We start from the raw sequence: 24,042 nt of genomic DNA on the forward strand, positions 1-24,042 counted from the left end.
AGCCCCAGCCTCCGGCCCAAGACCCCCGTTACCAAACAGCAGCAGCGCCACCTGCTGGGGAAGTCAGGCCATTCCTTATCAGCCACCATTTTCACTCCTCCAGGAGTGAGGGACACCTGGGTGTCATTTCATGGGGCCGTGATTTTCATTTTGAAAGCTCATTTGTCCCTCGAATTCTTTAGAGAGCTGCGGGGGGTTGGGGAGATTTCTCTGGTATCATCTGGGGCCAAGCAGAGGAACAAGGTATTAATCCTTTTGACCCCAACTCTCACTGTCCCTTCCTTTAGCCATCTTCCGTGTGAAGGCTGGACTTGGACACAGGCTCAGGAGGCCAGAAAGCCACTTTCCTTCCCCTGGGTCTTCTGGGGACCCTCAGTGGGGAGTGCTTTGAGCAAATCCCTAAGGCCAGAAATCCCGTTTGACCAAGTGGCGTCCACTGTTCAGTGTGGGCACTAAGCCCCCTTCCCAGCAAAGGGCTCCCGAGTCACACGCTCTGGAGAGGCCAGCAATGTGGGGGCAGGGGAGCCGGCTCTGCTAGGTCAGAGCCATCTAATGACTAACGGCCAACAGACACAGGATTTGGTTTCAAAATTTCCTAACAGAAAGGCAAAAAGAGAAGTCAGTGGGCTATGTAGTTCCTATTGTCAGACCAAAGACGCAGACATCATGTTTGTCTGGGAGAATTCAAGAATAATGACCAAAATATGTCCTGATAGAAAGCCCTGGGCAAGACACTGGTTAATTCAACAATGTCTTTCAATGGAGTATTGTATGTGACACAAAAGCACCAGGCCAATGTGTGGGATAAGGAGGTGGCATTTCCGCAATGCCAAGGGCCCTGTGCCCGGGAACCTGAGGAAATCTAATGCTCACCTACGGGCCATCTAGGGCGCAGGGGCAACATGCCCGTTAGACCGTCTTTCTCACGCTGGTCGCACCGAGTTCACACACATGGAGAAATTGCTCCCAAAGTCACACTTCAGGGTAAAGGGGTCCTGGAGGAGGAGGTGCCAGGGGGTGGTCTCAGACCAGAGATGAGGTGAAGGATATGCAATTCGGATTTCACCCTTCACCCCTTGCCTTCACACAGAACTTGGTCAAGTTAACTCAGAACTTAATCAAGTTAACTCAGAACTTAGTCAAGTTAATTCAGAACTTAGTAAGTTAACTTGGCTTAGTCTATGGATTACAGATTATGCAGCTCCATCTCCCCACCTAGCCAGCCCCCATCCTTCCAAGGGCGGAAGCCAACACTTTGTAACTCCCCCAGCCCCACCCCAGTGGGTGTCCCCCTGCAGCCCCGTGCCGCTGCCCTCTTGGAAGCAGTGTGTTCCCAGGGGTCCAAGGGGAGGGCGGGCCCTCTGGAGGAATGCCATGCCTTGGCCAAGCAGGGGACACGTGGCCCAACAGGAGCTTCCCTATACCTTAGTGTGGCTACCTCTTGCACCTCCCCATCCTCTCCCTTGCTGCAGGGAGGAAGGGCCTGGGCATTGAGTGGGGTCATTTTCAGGACACTGTGCATGTGCTGACCAGGGGGCATGGCCGGTGAAGACGCCTTTGGCTGCTGGCGCTGGGACCAGGGGACTTCCCACAGCAAACGCCAGGCTGGAGCCAGGCTGGAGCCTGCAGAGCGGTGCGCTGGTGCCCTCTAGTGGGAGCACACTGCCATACAGCCACCTATCCCGGAGAGGCCTCAACTCCAGCAGTCCCCAACACTGGGGCCACACTCAGAGCAGGACTGTTAATGATGGGCCTGGGCTGTCCACATCACTGCCAGAGTGGTAGCCTGGCCAATACCTCTACTCCTGTGATAGAGATGCCAAAAATGCCACCAGGACACCAGACTTGTGGATGGCATTTGGGGTTCCCCTAGAACCACAGTCTGAGTCCAAGTGTGTGTCTCAGTGTCTGCCCTACCCTATGGCTTCAACACTCAGAACTAAGATTGAACCCTGAATCCATGGCCCTGTACTCAGAGCCTGCTGCTGTTCCCCACCTCCTACCTCCCCCGCCACCACCTCCCCACCACCCCATCATTGGAGAGCAATGCCAGTCTCAACTCGCCTGAGGCTGCCATGGTGTGGAATGTCATGCCTTGGTGTGGATGTCATAAAACCTGGCTATTGGCTAGCTCCTATCCCAGTGTACCTGCTCCTCTCCCTCCAGCCACCAGCGTGGGAAGGAAGACCTTGGAGCCAGTTAACACTACCAATAGACCCTTACTTAACTAGCTCACTAAATGCCTTTTCAGAGTGTAGAACTATTCCTGACAGCAGGAGTTCACAGAGGTACAGGTGAACCCTGGACACAGACACCTACTGTCTACCCTGTTGTCCCACATCTGTGGTGGGGCTCCAAGGGCCTGAGTCCAGCAGCCCCAGAGATGAAGTTCCCTGAAGTCAACACTGCAGTGAGACTCACCTCTGGATTCATTGCCAGCTGTGGAAACATGGCCAGATGGGGTCACCAGGAATAGGGGCCTTGGCTTTGGCTGGAGAGGAGCTTAGCCAGACACCTAGGTGTCAGCATCTGACCCCCAATGGAGGCATCACCTGCTAAGACCACTCACTGTGGCATGCGCTCCGTGTGTGACCCACTGAGAGATAAGCTAGGGCTCCCAGGAGATCAACAGGCATTCAGTGTGGGGGCCAGTGGGGCCCTCTGCTTTGTACTCAGCCACACATTCACGCCCCAGACTGGAGGAGCTGCAGCAGCACAGGGGAGGAAGGTGGGGTGTGCTGGGAGAGGACCCAGACTTCACTCTACAGGGACTGTGACCTGGGCAAGGCACCAGGCGCCTGCTCAGGCATTTACAGCTTTGAATGCAGTGTGGTAATCTGTGCATGTCTTATTTCCTCTACTAGGCTGTACCTCTCTTGGGGAACTGTATCTTATGCAATCAATTCTCTCTCTCTAAAAGGCTAGGGCAGAGCACTTGTCCATGAAGATGAGTTATGTGAGCAAGTGAAGGAAAGAGGAAGATTTGGCAGAGTCACTTGCAGCTCACAGAACAGCCGTGTGCTCCCTTTCTTCCCGCTCCCTGCAGGAGTGTCAGCCCTTGCAGTTGGGGCAGGGGCATGTGACTAGTTCTGTCCAATGGGCTGTGAGTGGGGCTGATATTTCTGGGCCAAAGCATTTAAGACCTAGAGCAGGGATGTCCAATCTTTTGGCTTCCCTGGGCCACACTGAAAGAATTGTCTTGGGCCACACATAAAATACACTAATGATAGCTGATGAGCTAAAACAAAAAATTGTAAAATACCTCATAATGTTTTAAGAAAGTTTACAAATTTGTTTTGGGCCATATTCAAAGCCATCCTGGGCCATATGTTGGCCAAGCTTGACCTAGAACATGACCCTCCAGCTCTCTTTGCCCCTGCCAGGGCTGCCATGGATTAAGATGGCAGGGCCACAGAATGCAATCCACCTGGACCCTGGAGTCCCCAAGGAGCTGCCCTGGAGGTCAGCTTGGCCCTCAGCAGAATTTCAGAAAATTAGAAATAAAATTCTGTGTGTGATGCCACTGAGATGTGGGGGTTTGTTTAGTATTATATCATGGCCTATAGTGTCCTAATACAGGAGACAATGGAAAAATCCTATTCTCTTAAAAAAAAAAATGTGTCTCAGAAATCACACCAAGAAGAGCAAAACCAGGTTCATGCTGAATTTCTGCTGGGAAGCGGTGAGAGAAACAGAGGCAGAGGGATGACTGAATGTCAAGACAGACACAAATCCTGCCTTTCTTGTACACTCTAGACAACACAACAGCGCATCTAGAAAGGAGGTTATTCAGCAGCATTCACTCTAGAGCACCTGGTGCTGGGGCTAGGAGGCTGAAGGAAACGGCCCAGCCCTCAGGCAGCCCACAGTCCAGGAAGGGAGTCTGGCCGTTACATAAGCAGGTGTGATGTGATGGGAGCCACGCCACAGGGATGGGGGCAGGGACTCTGGGGAAATGGCAGATGGACGCTGGACTCTGTCCTGTGCATCTGAGAGGGTATCAGGGGAGGTGTCCTGAGTCAGGAAAAGGACAGGCAGAGAATGGATGAGTGAGATTTTAGGCAGAGGGAACCTCCGGCCCATGAGAAAGCAAGGAGAGATGGAAGAACAGAATAGATTGGGAGAGGGACTGACAGGGCCACAGGATGGCAGGGGGAGCCCAGGACAGAGGCTGGGCAGGGGTGCTGAGAACATCACAAAGCCTCCTGCCTGCTAAAGAGTCCAAACAGGGACAGAAGGGGCCGGAGATGGGGGTCTGGGCCTCTGTGGGTTGAGAAGATGCTGGGTACACAGCTGGTAGGATCTTTATGCCCCTTCTTCTGGGGTGCAGAAGTGGAGGACAGGTAGGCAATGGGCTTCAGGCCAGCCTCCCTTTGTCACCCTCTTTCCTTCTTGCCTCCAGGTGGGGAGGGGAGGTCAACCCTGATTTTTGTCTAAGAAAGTCTCTAGGAAGCCCGCCTATCTCTGCACAGGCTCAAGACTCTCATAGGAGGGCTGGAGGTCCCCAGGCTAGAGGTCGGCTTTCCCTCCCATTTGGGGGCCTTCAGCCGGATGCACAATATCTCCGAGGTGAATGTGGAAGTAGGAGGATGTTTTCGGTGGCCACTGTGCCTGCCCCTCTCCAATGACTGCCATTCAGTGGTAGAGGCCAGGAGTCCTAAATACCCCACATTACATTGGACACATCCATACTATTAGGTGTTGTCCCCACCACATATGCTAATAGCTAGGCCAGCTGATCCTCAGGACCCAAGGCCAGACGAGTGAACCAGCCAGCCCTATTTATGAGGGGCTTTGAAGAACACTAGGAACAGAAAAGTCATCCCATTGTGCTCTCATGGGACCACAAATTCCTCAAACACCAGAGGTCTGTGTTTGGTGATCAAGAAGCCGTCTACCTTGTCCTAAGGGTACTCATGTGAACTGCAGATACCCCAAGGGGTGGTCAAGCCAGGAGCATTATCAGCCAGGACTTTGTTTTCAACTCTTGCTGATAATTGGAATTTCCTACAATGCTTTAAAAACGCAGATTCTAGCCGGACACAGTGGCTCATGCCTGTAATCCCAATACTTTGGGAGGCCGAGGTGGGCAGATCACTTGAGGTCAGGAGTTCAAGACCAGCCTGGCCAAGATGGTGAAACCCCATCTCTACTAAAAATATAAAAATTAGCTGGGCGTGGTGGTGGGCACCTGTGGCCCAGCTACTTGGGAGGCCGAAGCACGAGAATTGCTTGTACCTGGGAGGTGGAGGTTGCAATGATCCAAGATGTGCCACTGTACTCCAGCCTGGGTGCCAGAGACAGACAGACTCGTCTCAAAAAAAAAAAAAAAAAAAAAAAAAAAAAAAAAAAAAAAGAAAAAGAAAAGAAAAGAAAGAAAGGATGCAGACTTGGGTGTGATTCGTGAGTGTGGTCTTCCAGACTCCGAGGGCCCCCCATGATTCCTGCTTCGGGGATTCAACCTCTGTTAGGCCTTCCCATATTGTACAGGGTTGGTCTGTGCAAATAATCAGAGCAATGGCAGCGTGGAACTCCCAACTTCTGAGATGAGGCTATTTTCAAACGAGTGTGACTTTCTGCAAGTGGATCTTCTCTCTCTCCCCATCACGACTTGCTTTGGGGGAAAGCCAGCTTGCATTATTCTGAGGGCACTCAGGCAGCTTACACAGAAGATCTGGTGTCAAGGAAAGCTTTAGGGAGGAAACCCAGGCCTCCTGTCCCGCCAGGAGGAACTGAGGCTCCTGCCACTCAGGGGACACTAGGAGGGGGGTTCTTCAAGCCCAGGTTGCGCCTTCTGATGGTGGCATCCTCGGTCCATCAGCTTGATGGCAACTCATGGAGACCTTTGAGCCTGATCCCACCAGCTAGCTGCTCCCAGAAAGTGTGTATAACGTTTATTGTTAAGCGTAAAGTTTTGTGCAAATTTTTACACACAGTAAATGAGGAATACAGTGGGCAGACAGTGTGATTTCAGTGCTTCCCAGGCCAGTTCCGATTGCAGCTGAGCTCCAGCACCGTGCCAGGAGATCTCTGCTGATAGTTCACTGAAGGGCAAACACGTCCAATGTGTGGTCACGGACGTGTGGTGGTGTGTATGTGTGCTTGTGTATATGGGTGTATATGTGTGTGACGTATGTGTGTGCATATGTGTGGTGTATGTATGTATGTGTGCATAGGATGTGAGGGGATGTGTGTGATGTGTATATGTGTGTGCATGTACATGTGTGGTGTGTGGTATGTGCAGTGTATATGTGTACATGTGTGGTATGTAATGTGTATGTTTGATGTGTGTGGTATGTGTACGTGTGTACGTGTGTGACAGATGATGTGTAATGAGTGTGTGTGTGTGCACACAAATATCAAAGCCCTTCTGCTCCAGCCTGACGGTGGAGATGGTGGGTGAAGGCCTCCACTACCAGCCACTGCTAAGAGCTTAGCATAACATGTGGGCCCTGGAGAGCCCAGAATTCTCACTGATTTACCATTCCTTGAAAAAAACAAAAAAAAAGAAAACTCTAGAATGTGAAACCTCAGAGGGACCTTAGTCTGATGATGTTCAAAATTTGTTTAGCAGTAGAATTGTTTCGCCACATGAAACCATGTTAGTATCCTGATTTAGGGGCACCAGCCAAACAGTTCTGGGTGGGCCCAAGTCGGGGCCCCTGGAGCTTGCTGCTTCCGCCTCCCCACTCCCCCTAGCAGCACCTGGGGCACCCCAGGAGAACCTTGAGGGCTTCACAGATTGCAGACCTCTGATCTAATACAACTGTATCAATATGCTGATGAGTAAACTGAGGCCCACAGAGGAGAGATCACACTCACGGCTCTGGCAGATGTCTAGAAGCGGATTCTTCTGACCTCTAGTCCAATCTGTCTCCATTGCCTGGAAGGCCGCACAGGAGAAGAATCAACCAGGGCCTTGGTAACCCATGAACCATGGTTCATCATCCAAGCTTTTGACCAGCAGAAATGCCCTCTTCACCAAGACACACCTCACCTGGGGGTAGGGGCAGGAAATCACCCCTTCTCCCTCTTCTTAACAGAGCGGGCCCCCCATAGCCTGGTCCACCCTCAGAAGGTGGGGCTTGACTGGCAGTGTTGAGTCCTGGGAATAACTACAGCAGAGGCCAGCACAGCACTCACTGTGTGCTGGGCGTCACCCTCAGCCCTCAAGTGAATGAATGTGCTTGATCTTTCCAGCCCCCCTATAAAGTAGATATGGTTATTTCCCTCATCTTACAGAGGAGGAAACTGAGGCAGAGTGAGAATAAGTAACTAGCTCAAGACTCCTGGGTTAGTCAGTGGCAGGGCTGGGATTCCACGGGGTCCATGCGTGGGTCCAGACACCAAGCCCTTGACTGCCAACCTCCCACCCAGCCAGTAGCCCAGCTCTCCTTTCTCTTCTGAGCAGGAACCAAAGGTCCTCCATTTTGTACCCTAGAGGAATGAGGAAACAGTCACCAAGCAAAACAAAATGTCAGATCTGCTACTTTTCCAGCCATGACTCCCAAGCTTCTGGCTCAAAGGGCACCAAGTGGTCAATACCCTCCCTAATGCAGGGGGCATCTGGTTTCTCACCTAGATCGGGGTCTCTCAAATGTACTTCTTCTATCAATGATGAATGCTCTTGGCATTTAGAAATGGAGTGATAAGGTGGTCACTTCCTAGTACCTCACCCTTTTTTTCTCTTGCGTCAAGGCTGGCTTTCCATTAGCAGTGATAATTTAATACAGATCCAGCCCAGAGGGTGTTTCACGAGCTGATACTCTGCCTGTGACTTACACATCACAGCCTCGGCCCTACTGATTGATTCTTTTTCCTGTCAAATTTATAGGAAAGTGCAAGAACTGTACAAAGAACATCCACGTCCTCCTCAACTGTTAACACCTCCCCATGTTTGCCCTCTCTCTCCCTCTGTGTCTACACACCATTATCATCAATCTCTTTCTAAACCATTTGAGAAGACACTGCAGACACCAGGCCTATATCCCTCAAACATCATAGTGCATATTTCTCAAAGTCAAGCACACTCGCCCACATGACCATCACACTGCCTCCAAGTTGGGAAACTGACGTCGAAGCAACACTGTCCCACCCACAGACCCAATCGCATTCTCCAACTGTACTAACAAGGTCAGGATCTCCTTCTGGTCCAGGATTTCAGCAAGGAACACATGTTGTGTTTAGTCATTTGCCTCTTCAGTCTCCTACAATCTGGAAGACTTCCTCAGTCTTTCCCTGTCTTCTGTGTCCAGGAAGTTATAGAGAGTGGTCCTTACACTGCTTTCCAAAGAACCAGACTCAGGCTGTGCTTTCTTGGAAGGAAAATCCAAGAAACGATGTTGGGTTTTCTGTGTGGCACATCAGGGGGACACAGTGTTCACCCATCCCATCACTAATGATGTTCCCTTGATCACCTGGTCACGTTGGGGCCTGCCAGGTTTCTCCACAATAAAGTCATCATATTTCTCTTTGTAATGAGGTGACCTCTATGTGTGCCCCAGTTCATTTCGTGGAAAGTTTCCAGTCTGCAACACAGGGAGGGCAGTCCAGGGCCCGGTTGTCTCAATGAGCTAAGATGACCGGGTTCAAAATCCATGGAGTCCAAGACAATTTGATTTGCAAGGCAGAGTACTAGAGAGGAGAGACCAACATACAGAGAGAAATCCAGAAATCTTAGCCTCTCAAGTCTTTGGCTGAGTATTAATTTGTCCATGTGTAAGGAAACTTTCGAGGCAAGGAATAGATAGAACAATCCACTGAGATCACACAGGGCTGAAAATAAGTTTGTGTTTCTCCAGCCAGAGGGGAAACACCTTCTAATACACAGAGCATTGGATGGCAATCTCAGAAGAGTATTTAGTCAGCAGTGGAGCAAAATTTGCCCTACACTAAAGTCTTCCCACCCTAACAAAGCTTAAAAGCAAGTCTTGAAAGGATCAAACTGTTTTTATGTAACTTAACTGTGATCCAGAACAAAACCCAAAATATTTAAAGGGATACAAAAAAAATTAGCACCCAGTAATGTAAAGGTTCTAACATCTGACATTTAACATCAAATTACCAAGCATGTAAAAAAAGGTATGGCCCATAACCAAGAGACAAATCAATGAATAGAAATAGACTCAGAGATTATATGGATGAGAGAAGTAGTAGAGAAGGACTTAAAACAGCTATTGGGAATAGGTTCTATATACTCCAGAAGAGAAAGCATGAGGAAGGGAAGATATACATATACATTTTTTAAAAGCCCACAATGACCTTCTGGAGATAAAACTACAATATGTGAAATGAAAATATACTGAACGGGATTATTAGTAGATTTCACACTGGAATAAAAGATTAGTGAACTTGAAGACAGAGCAATAAAAACTATCCAAAATGAAACACAGAGAGTAAAGAAAGACTTTTAAAAACAAAGCAGAGCTTTGGTGAGCCATGGGAAAAGATTAAGAAGCATAGAATACATATAATTGGAACCCCAGGGTTGAGGGAAAGTGGAAGGAATAGTGGCTGAAAATTTTCCAAATTTGATGAAACTATAAACCTACAGATCCAAGAAACTCAATAAATCCCAAGTGGGAGAAACATGAAGAAAACCACCACACCAAGGCACATCATTATCAAATAGTTGAGGTCTTAACTGTATGCTGTATTGTCTCATTGATAGGCCCAAGGCATGAACAGAGAAGAAACAAAATGGCAAAGGCACCAGGAAGAGATGAATGGTTTTAGGTAAAATAGCAAGAGAAGAATCAGGAGAGAAGGGAAGGGTGGCACAGTGGAGTGTGGTGGCAGGTCATGGTCACTGGCAGTGGCAGGATCAGTCACTGCGGAGGGTCCACTGCTTTTACACCCCTGCAGCAGGCCCAGTCTCGTTCCTGAGAGCAGCTAGACTCTGCTGTTTCCACCAAAAGTCCAGCACTATAAGCATCTAGAGACCTGGATTCACTGAGTGAATCCTCTTTGTCCTGGAACCTGGCCCTGATTCTAGGAAAGAGGCCAATCAATAAAAAAAGAGCAAGCATAGTAGACACCTGGAGGCCAGCAGGGCAAGTCCACTGTTCAAAAGTCTAAAGACAGCCCCAGCCACATGAGAAGCTCTTCCAGGCATGCCAGTCCCACCTGAACACACCACAGGACACTTCACCTGCAGAGAGGCTTCAGGCCAAGGGACAAAAACTTCCAAGTTCACTGAGTTGCCAGGGCATGGTCTATTTAATCTCTAGGGCACATCAGGCCTGCCACCAGGGCCTGTAGCATCACTGAGTAGGCTGTCACACACACTATCACAATGGGACACCCTGGAGAATGGCAGGTAGCCAACCCCGCCTACCTATTACTACCATACAGGTGGTTACACCCCTTGCTGGAACAAGGGGCCAGAAGGAGTGCTTCGGTTAGGTCCTGTCCAGGAAGAGGATCAAGACTCCAGGGGTGGGTAGGCTGTTAGAGAACATTCCCCTCTACCTACCTGCCAGGCTGGAAGGACCTTCTCGATGTCATTCAGGTTGATGCCATCCCCATCTTCCAGTTTCCCTTTGCCACACCTGGACCAGAAAAGACAGAAAGGCATTGGAAAGATGGCTCATTCATGCCTCCTGTCCCATCCGGCCAGCAGGAGAGGAGGGACAGTCGGCAGATACCTGGTGCTGCCCATCCTCAAGTCCTGCAGAATCAGTGTCCCACCTAGAGGAAATAGCCCTAGAGACGGTGGCCGGGGGTAGGGGTGGGGGGCTCCTCCCCTAATGCAACAACCAACCTGGAGGGAGGTGGGAGAGGAACCAGAGTTCCCCTTGATCCTTCCAGGAAGAGAAGCTAAGCTCCTTACTCATCAACAACACCTGTCAAAGCCCATCCACCTTGCCCCATTACACTGGACAGAAGATCAGTGGACAGAGACACCAAGCAACTTTCTCAAGGTCACACAGGCTGGTAGAGCCTAGCAGAAAACCCAGCAGGGCTTCCTTCCTTCTTGGCTTGACTCTGGGTCAGTCCAGCAGGCCCACTCAGATAGTCTACACTTTGTCTTCATGTCCTCTGTAAGTGGGTGTGCCTGCGGGCCAGAGAGGCTGGCACCAACTCCCTGGACAGAGGTCTGAATCTTTGGCATATTTAAGGGTGCAGATTCCGAAACCAGACTCCCAGGGTTTGAATATCCACAGCATCCCTTACCAACTGGGGACCCTGTATAAGTTGTTTAACCTCTCTGTACTCATGTCATCAAATGAGTGTCCTCATTTGTTCAATGGGGATGATAGTGTCTAACATCTTAAGGTGGCTGGAGAATTAAATTAATTAACATATCTGGAGCGCTTAGATGCTTAGAACCGTGACAGCACACAGTAAATAGTACATATACACACACATACACACATACATAGCCTAGCTTATATATATATAAAATGCTTAGCTTGTTTATGTTTATATATATGTGTGTATATATTACTTGTGTAGTATTATCTGTATTTGCCATTAAATATATCTTAAACATACACACATATGTTTAATGGTAAATACTGGTAATAATAACAAAATTATAATAAAATAAATAATGAAGTAAATATATTACTACTACTATGACTACTTTCATTACCGCTAATATTGTTGCTGTTATTTGGGCAAAGAGGCAGGAAGGTGATTAATTAAGGACATAGATTCTGGAGCCAACTCAGCCTCATGCAAATTACTCAATTTCTGGGTCTCCTAGTTGCTTCATCTATTGAAATGAAGATGATAACAGTTCCTCCCTCTCTGGGTGGTGATAAGTTTTAAATAAATGAGGCAAGCACTTAGAACAGGGGCTGGAGCATGGCCAGTGCATAGTAAATATTGTCAGTTACAATTATTACTGGATTGACTGAGGAATGGTGAGAGAGGTCCTATGAGTTGGGTCATTTTCCAGCTGCAGAGTTCATGCGAATCTCACATTTTAGAATAACTAGTTCATTGTCTAAATATTTACCAAGCATCTCTTCTGTTTTGGGCCTTGTGAACAAAAACAAATCAGTTTTGGTTCCTGCCCTCAGTGCATGGCTCTTAGAACAAATCCTAAACTCCTCTAACAGGGCTGGGTGCCTGAGCACCATTAAGGGGCAGCACGAGATCAGTGTCATAAAAGTCCTATGGCCAGAGGCGCCCTGGAACCCAGAGGAGGAGAAACTGGCTGCAAACACCAGCAAAGGCCTGCGTGGAAGAGAAGAACAGGGGGCTGACCCAAGCCCCATTTTTTGGCTCATTTCTCCATTCACCAAACACTTCTGTGCCAGGCTCCGGACAGGGTCTGGGACCCAGGTGTAAACGGTGCACACAACTGGCCCTCTCGGTGTCTGGTGGGATAATCAGCCCCTGCAGTACAGCAGCCAGTGCCCATCGGGGGCAGGAGAGCAATGCAGAAACCCCAAGGAGCAGCGTCTAGAACTGTCTTGGGCGAGGGGCGGTGGGAGGAAGGTGAGAGGTGAGCTGGCCAAGCACAGGGAAATTGGGAGGATGTCCCAGGCGGATGTGGCGCAGGCAAAGGCCTGGAGTTAGGGGCGTGTGTGGTGCCAGTTTGCTGTGGCTGGAGCATGTTGGGGGTGGGTCAGGGTGCAAGGGGTAGGCAAAGGGCATGGTGGAGCTGGTGTGGGGAATAGTGTGCAAGGTATAACAGGCATGAGGGAAAAGAGAAAACGTTTCCCCCGGCCCCCAGCTGTCCCCACAACTGTGATATGCTGGAGCTACAGGCGAGCAGGTGGAGAAAGGCCTGGAACATCCAACATCTCTTAACTCATCAATCTGCCTGGTGCAGACAGGCTGGCCTGTGAAAGCACCAACTGTGTGTAGTCGTCTGTGTTCTGTACCCGCCTGGGCCATAGGGGAGGAGGGTACTAGGGACTTGGCTTGACTAGAATGACTGACACCACCTCCCCAGTGTCTCCTGTGGGTAAAACACACCTCAGGACTCTGCCACGTGTGCTGAGCTCTGAGCACACGCTGGGCACCAGCCTAGCACACTCCAAACACAGCCTTCTGTTCTCACCTCAGCGCCCCTGGGAGTGGGCAGGGGGAGGCCTGCAGGGAGGGCTGCTATCCCACGAAGCCTGCCCTTGTCAGGGCTCAGATCTCCCTGGAGACCTGCAGATTTGGAGGGCAGAAGGTGGCTACAGACCAGCTGAGTCACTGCTGCCAACAGGGTTTCCAAGGCAACAGCCTTCTCTGATTTCTGTCCCTCCATGGAAACACAGGCTGCAGTGAGACTTGGCAACCGAGTGGTACCTGCATCCCAGGGAGGCTGCAGTGGCTGGCGCGTGGAACGTGTCGCCACTACAACAGGACTCTAAGGGGGACACCGTTCCTGGTCTGGCCATGAGGTGGCCACAGACACTGCACTCAGACTCCCTGGGAACCTGGGAGTGACAGGCTTTGGCTAGTGAGCCAGATGTCCATGGGAGATCGCAGGTGACTCTCAGCAAATCTGGTGGCTACTGGTGAGAGACTGAGACTGGCCAAGGAATTCAGGCCCACAGCTGGTGACACAGGTGTGGCTGGTTACTCTGGCTTCAGAAGGGACAAAGTCCCTCGGCATAAGGGGAATTCCTCTCCTTCATAGTCATTCATCACTTTTTTTGCTAGGAAGTTAGTTCATTTCTGGGGACTGGTGAGACACCTTTGGCAAGCTAGGCTTCAACATGCAGGCCCCATTGGGCACCTGTAGTCAATGAGGCAGCACCATCGCTTCGATCCCCCCAGGCCTTTGATCCACCCAGGCCACTGACTTCATCAGCTGTGTGCTCCTGGGGCACACAGGAAAGACTAGAGCTGCCCAGGGAAGTCTCCCTCCTGAAGCCTTTCCCAGATGGTTCAATCTGTAAAGTGCTCTCCTTTCTAACTCCTTTTGCATTGAGTTTATTTATCCCTGCACCAGGCATCACACTTTATACTTCTTAGTGTCTATATGTCTACACTGCATAGTCTAGTCTGTATGTCTACACTGCATAGTCTAGTCTTTCTTCCCCTACACAGTCTCCATCATGAATGGGTTCATGTCTCCTTTTCCCAGTAGATTGAACAGTCCTTCTGGGCAGGGACTACATTGTATACTCGTGTGTGTGTGTGTGTGTGTGTGTGTGTGTACTTTCCTGGCACCCAGAACCATGCAGGGACCCAGCAGGTCTAGTGACAGACTGGCTACACCGAACTTGAGAAAAGCAAAATCCTGCTCCTATTCCTGTGGCATACCCGAGCTCCACTGCACTGCTACAACAGGACACAGGGCAAGCATCACCTTTACTCACAACCCCTTCCTGAAGCTGACCCGCTGAATAAGGTAGGTAAGGCCATCCTTCCTAAGCACAGAAGTGTGGAGGCCCAGCCCTGAGCAGCTCAGCAGCCTGGAAGGAGCATGGCCTCCCTGCAACTGAATGAGTGGTCTGAGCAGGCAGTGGGCAGGGTGGATGGGGTAAGGCAGGGTCGGGAGCCTTGCGGCCGTGTCTCTCCTATGCTCCATCTTAACTGGTGCCTCCACGCACAAAGCCATCTCTCCCTCGTCATCCAAAGAGAAATGGAACCCACAACAGGCAGAGAAATGAAAAAAGGAGGTGTGCAAGAGGCTGGTGTCTCCCGGGAGAGTCTGATGCAAGTGATGGGCCTCTCCCCAGCAACACACATGTGTGAAAGCACACATACAAATTTGCAGAGAATTTTAAGGAGGTTAAGAATACCCTGATGTGATAAACTAGGGGTTGGACGGTGTCAGAAGGCCTGGCCTTAAATGATGGCTCTGTTATTCAGGCAAGTCACTTTGCTTCTCTGAGTGTTGTTTTCCTCATCTCTAAAGTAGGAATGAGCCCATTTCTTTCCACGGGTTGTTGCTCATTACACTACAATGGGACCAGGGCTGCCAAGAGGAGAGGTTGGGTGGGACAAATATGGCAGCAGGAAGACCTGTGAGATGTAGTATAGTGTCCAATAAAGTCACTAATACTTAGATCTGCAGTGAAAGGGAGACACGAGTGAGCAGGGGAGGGCTGGAAGGAAAAGTAAGGGTCATCAGTGTCATAACGAAACACAAACAAACAAAAACCAAGAAGAAAAGAAAGCACAAGCGCTGGTGGGGATGTGGAGAAATTGGAATCTCATACGTTGCTGGCATGAATGCAGAATATTCAGCTGCTATGGAACACAGTTTGACAGTTCCTCAAAGAGTTCAACAGAATTACCATATGACCCAGCAATTCCACCCCTACGTATATACCCAAGTAATTACAAGCAAGGACTCAAACAGATACAGCAGTATTTTTGACAATAGCCAAAAGGTGGAAACGACCCAAGTAAGGATTGACAGATGCATGGGTAAACAAATTGTGGTATATCCATAGAATGGAATAGTATTCAGCCATGAAAAGGAATAAAGTTCTGATACATGCTACAATGAATGAACCTCAAAAACATGCCAAGGGAAAGAAGCCAGGCCCAAGAGGTCACATATGACTCCGTTTCTGTAAGTATCCAAAATAGATCAATTCATAGAAACAGAAAGCAGACTGGTGATTGCCAGGGGCTGGGGGTGGTGGTGGGATGGGGAATAATTGCCTAGTGGGTATAGGGTTTTATATTGGGATGATGAGAATGTTTCAGAACTAGATAGACATGGTAGTTGCACAACAGGGCGAGCATACTAAATGCCAGTGGATTGAACACTTTACAATGGTTAATTTTATAGTATAAGAATTCTGCCTCAATAAAAATTATATAAAACTACAAAAGAAGTAGCAGCCATTTGTTCCACACCACTGTGTCTGGCTGGAGTCACATCCCTGTCCTGAGGTCAGCCCAGGCCCTGACACCACTTTTGAAAGGGAAAGTCAACACTGACACACAAAGTCATAGAGGGTGAGAAAAGCCAGCGTAAAATCAGGCACGACACCGGCGGCTCCCCAAGTGTGGTCCCTGGACCAGCATCAGCACCCGCTGGGGAACTTGTTAGAAACACACATTCTCAGTCTGCGCCTACAGAATCAGAGACTCTGGGGTGGGCCTGTCCTCTGTGCCACTGCCCAGGTGTTTCTGCTGCACTGGCCTGGATTACTGACAAGCAGGGCCACTGTGGGCCATCAGGAGCAGGTGGGGATGGCTTGGCTAGAGGGGGCTGGGCAGAGGGGAATGGAGGGATTCCGGGAGAAGTCAGTGAGCCCGCAACTCCGGGCCGCATAGGAAGAGCATGCCGGGGCATTAGCCACCTGAGTCCCCTGTGCAGCAGAGCAGCCTCCCTGTGGAGGCGAAGACCACTCCCGTCCCCTGCCCCACCTCTCCCTGTGTAAGAGTCCCGGCACCCCTTACCCTTCGCGGTCGATGTGTGGCAGGGGCTGCTTGGGCGTGTGTCGGACTTTCCGGTGGAACTGGGTGAAGTCCAGCTTTTCCGGCTGCAGGTCCCAGGTGGCACCACTAGAGGGCGAGGGAGGGTGAGAAATCGAGACGAGGGCAACAGCCACGTTTGGGCCAGGCTGAACCTGGCAGAGCAGACCCGCAGAAAGGGCCGCCAGGGGCCAGGCAGGGACCCTCACTCAGAATGGAGCCCCAGGTGCCACCCCTCACTTTCATCACCCTGCCGTGGAAAGTGCATACTTATGAAACAAGTGTGGGCCAGGTGCCCATTGCACAGCGGCCTCTGCAACACCTGAGTTTCTTTTTGTGCCCACATTTGAGGAAGGCTGGGGAGAGCAAGGGGCCAAATGCTGTTCTCCAGCCTCTGACAAGTAGCTCAAAGTGACGACCAGGCCACCCTGAGGTAGATGAGGCAGGCGAGTGGGAAGCGGGGCCCAGCCTCTGCAGCCCCATTCCGAGGGCCCTCCCCATGCCTCCACTGTCTCCTCTGACACTCACCGCCTCCTCTCTCTGGCCTCCTTCTTTCCACCCCATCCTTTCTACATCCCCTGCTCTGCTTCTCTCTGCCTCTTGCTCATGAACCATCAGCTTTCACTCAGCCCCCCAAGGAAGCTGGGGTCCCTGGCTGGACCTCACACCACAGGGAAGGAGGAGGAGGAGGTTACCTGAAGGAATCGAAGGTGTTGGCCGCCCAGATGTCGGTGCCCAGCATGTCCAGAGAGCTGTCTTTGCTGCCATTCTGGAAGAGATGGGGGTGAAAGGGCTGACATTAATTGCTCGGCCAGGATGCTGAGAACACGGGGCCTGGGCCTGAGAGGGCAGCAGAGGCCTCCCTGTCTCCCTGGGTGGCTGGGAGGCTGGAGTGAGCCCCCAAGTGAGTATGGCAGCTGGTGTACCCAGTCAGAGTCGGGGGACTGCCTGGGGGTCTTCTGGCCTCCCCCCAGGCATGCGCCCTCGTTTCACTGAGGTTTTGTAGATGTATACAGAAGGGTCCAGGCCCCTGCTGCCCCCAGCCCATGGCTCTCTCCTCAAAGCCTCCACACCCAGCAGGGGCTCTGTACCACCCAGAGCCACCATCACCACTGCTGCCAGCCTGATGGCAGCGGCTTCTCCCCAGGCAGGGGCTCTGCAGAGTCAGGCCCACTGGAGAGCCCAAGGAGGCTGCTTTTCTTCACAGTTCAGTCCTACTCCCCAGAAGTCTCCAACCGACCAAGGCTACACCAGCGACTGGATTTCTCCAAGTCAAACTGATCCTCCAGTGTTCCCTATGTGACCCACCCAGAGACAGAAACCTCTTTACTCAATGCAGCTTCTATGATTTGGTTTCTCTGCTCTCTGGCTGGGGAGCTCCCTGGCAAATTCTCCAACCCCCTGACCACGCATGATGCCCTCCAGCCCTTCTTACCCCTGTAATCTGGTTTCCATCGTCACACTCTTTAAAACAATACTTCCACATCCACCCGAGCTGCACGTGTGCGTGCAGTATGACCCAGAAATTCACTCCCAGGTATAAACACACAGAAATGTGCCCAGAGGCTCACCAAAAGACATGCACACAAAACGTATACAGCAGCATCAGCCATTACAGCTCCAAACTGGAGAATACCCACATGCCTGTCATCGGCCGATTCGATAAATAAACAGTGGTATGTTCACATATTGGAGTATTACACCGCAGTGAGCACAAACAAAGTAAAATAACATGCAACAATATGAATAAATATCACAAGCATACAGGGAAGAAAAGAATCCAGATGCAAAAGAGAACCAATTATGTTCAGGAACAGGCAAACTAACGAATGTATAGTGAAAGAACTCAGATAGTAACTGGAAGTGGAAACCAATCTACTTTCCAGAGAGAGAGTGACAGAGAGTGAGCAGCTTTAATTAACTAGAAGGATAGGGCACAAAAACCGGAAAGGCTGGACAGTCCAGCCTCCAAGCGGAAGGGGCCAGGCACTCCAGCCCCCACAGACAGGAGGCAGAAGGTAATGAGAGCCTGGAGGAGAGGTGGAGGGCTCATGGGGTCGAAGGGAGAAGGGGACTCTCTGGGGAGAACCACCTGGGCTGTCTGACTCTGGGCAAGTCCCTCAGCCTTCCTGGGTCTCACTGATAACATGAGGACTGGTCCCTCCCTCTGGGCACCAGCAGCCTGCAGCCTGCAGTTCTAAGTAACTTGAAACTTCCTCATTCCAGGATGCCCTGAGAGCTTGCACAATCCTTTCTAGCAGATCAGTCACATTTATTCAGGGCCACCATGGCCTTGGGTGCTTCCTTCCCATGCCTTTCCTGTCCCATCCCCACAATCCCCTTCGCTTCTGACCGTGGCCTGTCAACTGGGCCTTCCTCCCCTCTCGCCCTCTCCAAATGTGCCCCATCTGTCAAAGCCTGGCTCAGCCAGGAAGCACCTCTGGCCTCCCAAACTTCAGTCACCTCGCTCTGCCCTGAACTTGCCATCTGTGTGAGGGACTTACAGTAGCAGATCCAGCCTCTTGCAGCTCTCACTTCTATTTCCTGTAGTGACCTCTCTCCCGCAGGAGATAGTGGGCCCTTGATGGCAGGGACCCCCTGGGTTCCCCAGAGCTGGAAGCTCAGTGCTCCTGACATATACTGCAAGAGATTTTCACCATCTTCTTTAAACATGTGTTTTCTTTTTGCCTCAATAAGCTGTGTGACCTAAGCAAAGTCACTTCACCAGTCTGGACTTCAGATGCTTCACATTTAAATAAAGAGATCCCAGAGTGAAATACCATGCCCTGTAGATGGGCCCCTTCTGACTGGCATGTGTGCTGCTACCATCCCCTCTCCTGCCAGTGGCAGACATCACTAATCAATTACAGCATGGTTGCCAGTCCTCCAAGCAGGTGGCCCCTAATGTTCTAGGATCACCCTCTCTCCCTTTTCTTCAAGTTGCCTCACATCCTCTCCATTCCAACTCCTGGGGCCCTGCTTGCTCCAAATGCAACTCTGAAACTCCAGGTGAGCTGGAAAGACTCACCTTCTATCACACAACCCCCAAGGGGACAGCCCCTGCCTCCTGAGATGTTGACTGGCTTGTTCACAACCCCCTCCTGGGCCTCGAATGTAATTGTCATTGGGGATAGCAGCCAAAAATAACATCGAAAGCAAATATAAAAATAATCAAACATGCAAACAAAACTCTTGCTTCCAAAGCATCTATTGCAGACCTCACTCAGCACAGTTCATTTTCCTCCTTCAGCTCAGTGACCTGAAGTCCCTCCTTCTCCACACATGTCTTCCCTGATCCCTGACCTGTTAAATACCCAATGTTCTCTGGCGTCTATAAATTCAGCTTCAGTGGATCACCTCTTGGTCACTGCTCTCTTATATGAGTGTTAGACCTTCCCCAAGTAGACTGTAATCTTCTCCACTGGACTGCCTCTTTCTCTTCGTGCCCCCCACAGTGGCCAAGCCAGGCCCACAGGAGGGCCAGCTCGGATTCCTGTCAACTGATCGAAGGGATGCCACTCTGTAACGGGAGGAAGCGTGCCCCTACTGCCTCTGTGGCTGAAAGACTGACTCAAGATTAGGATGTCAAGATTGATTTACTGTCCTAGGATCTGAGGACCTTAAGGCCCCTAAAGAGTCAGAAACGTGGGTGGAGAGAGAGAGAGCAACTATGTAGAGAAGGTCATGGCCAAACCCAGAAGTGCAAAGCATCTTCCAGGAAAAGGGTGATTCACCTTGAAGGCAGTTGAAGTACAGATGGGCACATAAATCTCCCTCCTGGTCTGGAGGTTGGCATCTCAGCTACTATTCCTCAACTGGCAGGAGGGAGGACAGGTCACAGTAACAGTCACTGGCAGCAGCTGTGAGAGGGCCAATGCCCCTGTGCAGAGAGCTGGCAGGAACCTCTCTGCCTGGAGGAGGTGGCACTACTCTTGGGCTAAGGGAGGTGACTGGGCAGGGCAAACTTGGGCACTTCCAAAGCAGTATCCCTGGTGGGGGACCCACCAATCTCTGGACTTCCAGATTCTTGGGGTCAGGGAAATGTGCTCCTGGCTGATGGGAGGGAAAGAGCCAGGACAGAAGCTGCGCCTGCATGTGTGTGTTTATTCTTTACAGAGGAAGCCCACCCTTCTCTGCATCTGCAGAACAGCCTTGTGATCAGCTGCTGCCATCTCTGTGTTGGGGGTGAGAAACAGGAGCCTGGGGAGAGGGGCCATGGCCCAGCTGGGGAGCAGGTGCTGAAGTCACAGTGGCAACCAGTGCTCCTCCAAGAGCCATGGCAGTCACGCAACTAACACACATCACAGGTGACGGACTCACACATTTTCCTCATTGAATCCTCACAACTCCTTACAACTCAGAGAACATATTCCTGAATGATATCAAGAGCCTAAATCCGTATTTAAATGCCAAGAAACCCAACAATATCCCTGCCATTCCCAGCACACACCATACTCCTTGAGCCACCCCCGGCCTGCAACTCAGCCTCCTGACTCCTGTGTGAGCCACGGACCATCTCCTTCCCCAGGCTGGAAAGCTCTGCACCAGGCTGCTTCTCCTTCCTCTGTTGCTCTGCCCCGCAGGTCACCTTGGGCCTTTGGGCCGGGTCTCACCTCTCCTTTGCCACAAGACTTGAGTCTTGTTATCTCTCACACTAACCTGCCTCCTGCCTCATTCCCTCCCCTGTGATGACTGCAACTCTGATTCTCAGAGCTGAGGAACGGAAGTGCCAGCATGGTGAGCCCTTTAAAAACCAAGGAGCCAGGCCCGATCTTTGCACAGCCCCAGGGAGCACTGGGGGTCACAGCTCCAGGAAAGAATATCATGTGGACGGCACCCCCAGAGCTGTGAAACTCAGCAGCCCTAGAGGAGGCAGCAGGTGGAGGTGACAGCACTGAGAAGAACGAGGACCGCAGCCACTGAGCTGGACACACAGAGGAGAGTGGTGGGCAAGGCATCAGGCCTCTCTGTCTGAATATCAGGAAGGAGAGCACCACGAAGACTAGGACTTCTTCAGAACTTCTTCAGTGGATGTTAATTCTTCATACATGTGGAAGTGGAACATGCAATATTTCTTTCCCAAGTTTTTTTGGCTAGAAATCTACCCCACTCTTCCTTTTCATTTCACAGAGAATTTTGCAGGCCTAGGGTTCCATGGAACCCCCTTTAGGAAATACTCAGCTAACACACTTTCTGTTAACTCTCTCCCCTTTCGATGGTGGGAACTGTGGCTCCACTTCCTTGTTGCATCTTCCTGCCCGTTCACCCCTCATCCTAGCCTTAGGACCCAGGGTCATTCATTAAATATTTCTTCATACAGACTCAGTGGCCAGGCACTGTCAGCTATCCATCAAAACCTCAGTGGCCTCTTAAAGAACATTCTCCAGTTGGCAATTCCATGGTTGGCCCTGGTAACCACAGCTTCCCTCTGAGCACAGCGTCCTCTCCAGCCCTGAGAGTGCCCAGGCCCTGCCCCCAGGTTGCTGAAATGCCAAGGTTCTGAGATGCCTTATCAAAAACAGTCACCCTTTTCAGTGGGTTGTTCTTAGCACTTAAACTGCTGAATCCTTTGCGACAGTCCCTTTTACTGGCAATTAGGGGCCCCATGCCAGGGTGCACCATACTGCTGGCAGAACAGGTCACAGAGGGATAATGAGCACTTCAAGCCACGTGGAAAAGAAAATACCAACAGCCTGCTTGTGGGAAGGCCCCAGAGACATCCCCAGCTCAGGGGAGGTCAGACTCCTGAAAGGGCCAAGAATAAAGATGATGACAATAGGAGATATTGACCCAGCATGCAATATGTGCCAGCACCACCCAAGCATGGCACTGTTACTACAACTCTAAGAAGCAGATGGTATGATCACCATCCCCATTTTACTGATGGGGAGACCGAGGCACAGAGCACCTGCCCATGTTTGTGGAGCCAGTTACCAGGATGGGAGCACAGACCATGTGGCCCAAAGGCCACGCTCTAACCACTGCACACTATGCATGTAGTTACTCTATTCAGTCAGGTAAACTGACTCCACCGCAGAGATTTGCATAAAGCAGGAATGTATCCCTCCCCTGTAAGCTTCTGGATTCTCCACACCTATCTTTGTCAATGATTGGGAAGGCAGTGCTGGTGGAGGAAGTGCATCATCTGCAGTGAAGAGAGAGCGTTTATGGAATGTGAGTGGGTATGCAGTGAGGCTGCGGTCGCCACGCATGCATGAATGCAACAAGGTGAGAGTGAGTTGCTGTATGGTAGAAAAACATACAAAGTCAGATGCAGTGAAAACAACAGACCTTCTAGCTGCTGGCTTTTCTTTATGAATACACAACTGCACAGTGATTTTTGCTGTGCAAGTCCATATTTGGGGGCATGTTTGCAATGACAATTCCAGGCTGTGAGTGTTTAGAAACTAGGCAGAACCTGGCTGAATGAGACAGGACAGCAGGAGGACGCTCTCCATTGTTGGGACAGTCATGGGGAAAGTTTCCCCTAGAGAATTCTAGGGCAGACTGGTGTGGATTTCTCTAGCAGGTCTGCTGCATCAGGTGACACGGGGGCAGAGGTAGCCAGCCCTCAGCACCAGCCTCCTGAACGGAAACCCCCGGATACAGTGCACCCTCAGTCACTGAGCAGCTATGCAGGACCCAGCTCTGGGCATGAGAGAGATAAAGGTGATGCTGTCCCTGCTCCCCAAAGGACTTCCAGTCACAGTCCACATCCTTCTCAGTTCAGGATGTCCTTCCAGATTCCATGAGGGCCAAGAGGCAAGCCTGACCCTAATACGGTTCTCTCACTTCACGGACACGGGGTTCCCAGGGGAGCTAGCTGCGGGACAGGGTGTCTGGTTTGAGCTGAGAGTAGGGAAAACAGGATTCTTGGCCTGCACCCTGCTTTCTGCTTCCTGGGGCCTCATGCAGTCACTCTGGCTTTCTTTTTTTTTTTTTCCAGTCTTGCTCTATGGCCCAGGCTGGAGTGCAAGTGGCATGATCTCAGCTCACTGCAACCTCGGTCTCCCGGGTTCAAGAGATTCTCTTGCCTCAGCCTCCCGAGTTGCTGGGACTATAGGTGCAAGCCACCACACCCAGCAAATTTGTGTATTATTATTATTATTATTATTTAAATTATACTTTATGTTCTAGGGTATATGTGCACAACATGCAGGTTTGTTACACAGGTATACATGTGCCATGTTTGTTTGCTGCACCCATTAACTCGTCATTTACATTAGGTATTTATCCTAATGCTATCCCTCCTCCTACCCCCCACCCACAACACCCACGACAGGCCCCAGGGTGTGATGTCCCCCGCCCTATGTCCAAGTGATTTCATTGTTCTATTCCCACCTATGAGTGAGAACATGTGGTGTTTGGTTTTCTGTCCTTGTGATAGTTTGCTGAGAATGATGGTTTCCCGCTGAATCCATGTCCCTGCAAAGGACATGAACTCATCCCTTTTTATGGTTGCATAGTATTCCATGGTGTATATGTGCCACATTTTCTTAATCCAGTCTATCATTGATGGACATTTGGGTTGGTTCCAAGTCTTTGCTGTTGTGAATAGTGCCACAATAAACATACGTGTACATGTGTCTATATAGTAGCATGATTTATAATCCTTTGGGTATGTACCCAGTAATGGGATAATTGGGTCAAATGGTATTTCTAGTTCTAGATCCTTGAGAAATCACCACACTGTCTTCCACAATGGTTGAA

At 50.6% G+C, this 24,042-nt stretch overlaps 1 protein-coding gene across 8 annotated transcripts in view; it reads right to left on the bottom strand.

Moving 5' to 3' along the window:
• Positions 1 to 24,042, bottom strand: part of CTIF (cap binding complex dependent translation initiation factor) — a 334,077-nt gene that overhangs the window by 188,036 nt on the left and 121,999 nt on the right. For all 8 annotated transcript variants that reach the window (XM_017862290.1, XM_017862289.1, XM_017862287.1 and 5 more), the window contains 3 exons: positions 17,028 to 17,101; positions 16,318 to 16,422; positions 10,475 to 10,550 (listed from right to left, as the gene is read on the bottom strand). In XM_017862290.1, the coding sequence (XP_017717779.1) occupies positions 10,475 to 10,550; positions 16,318 to 16,422; positions 17,028 to 17,101 (255 nt within the window). The remainder of the gene's footprint in view (positions 1 to 10,474; positions 10,551 to 16,317; positions 16,423 to 17,027; positions 17,102 to 24,042) is intronic.

Source organism: Rhinopithecus bieti, unplaced genomic scaffold, assembly GCF_001698545.2.
Source record: "Rhinopithecus bieti isolate Rb0 unplaced genomic scaffold, ASM169854v2 scaffold_57691, whole genome shotgun sequence".
NCBI classification, from domain to species: domain Eukaryota; kingdom Metazoa; phylum Chordata; class Mammalia; order Primates; family Cercopithecidae; genus Rhinopithecus; species Rhinopithecus bieti.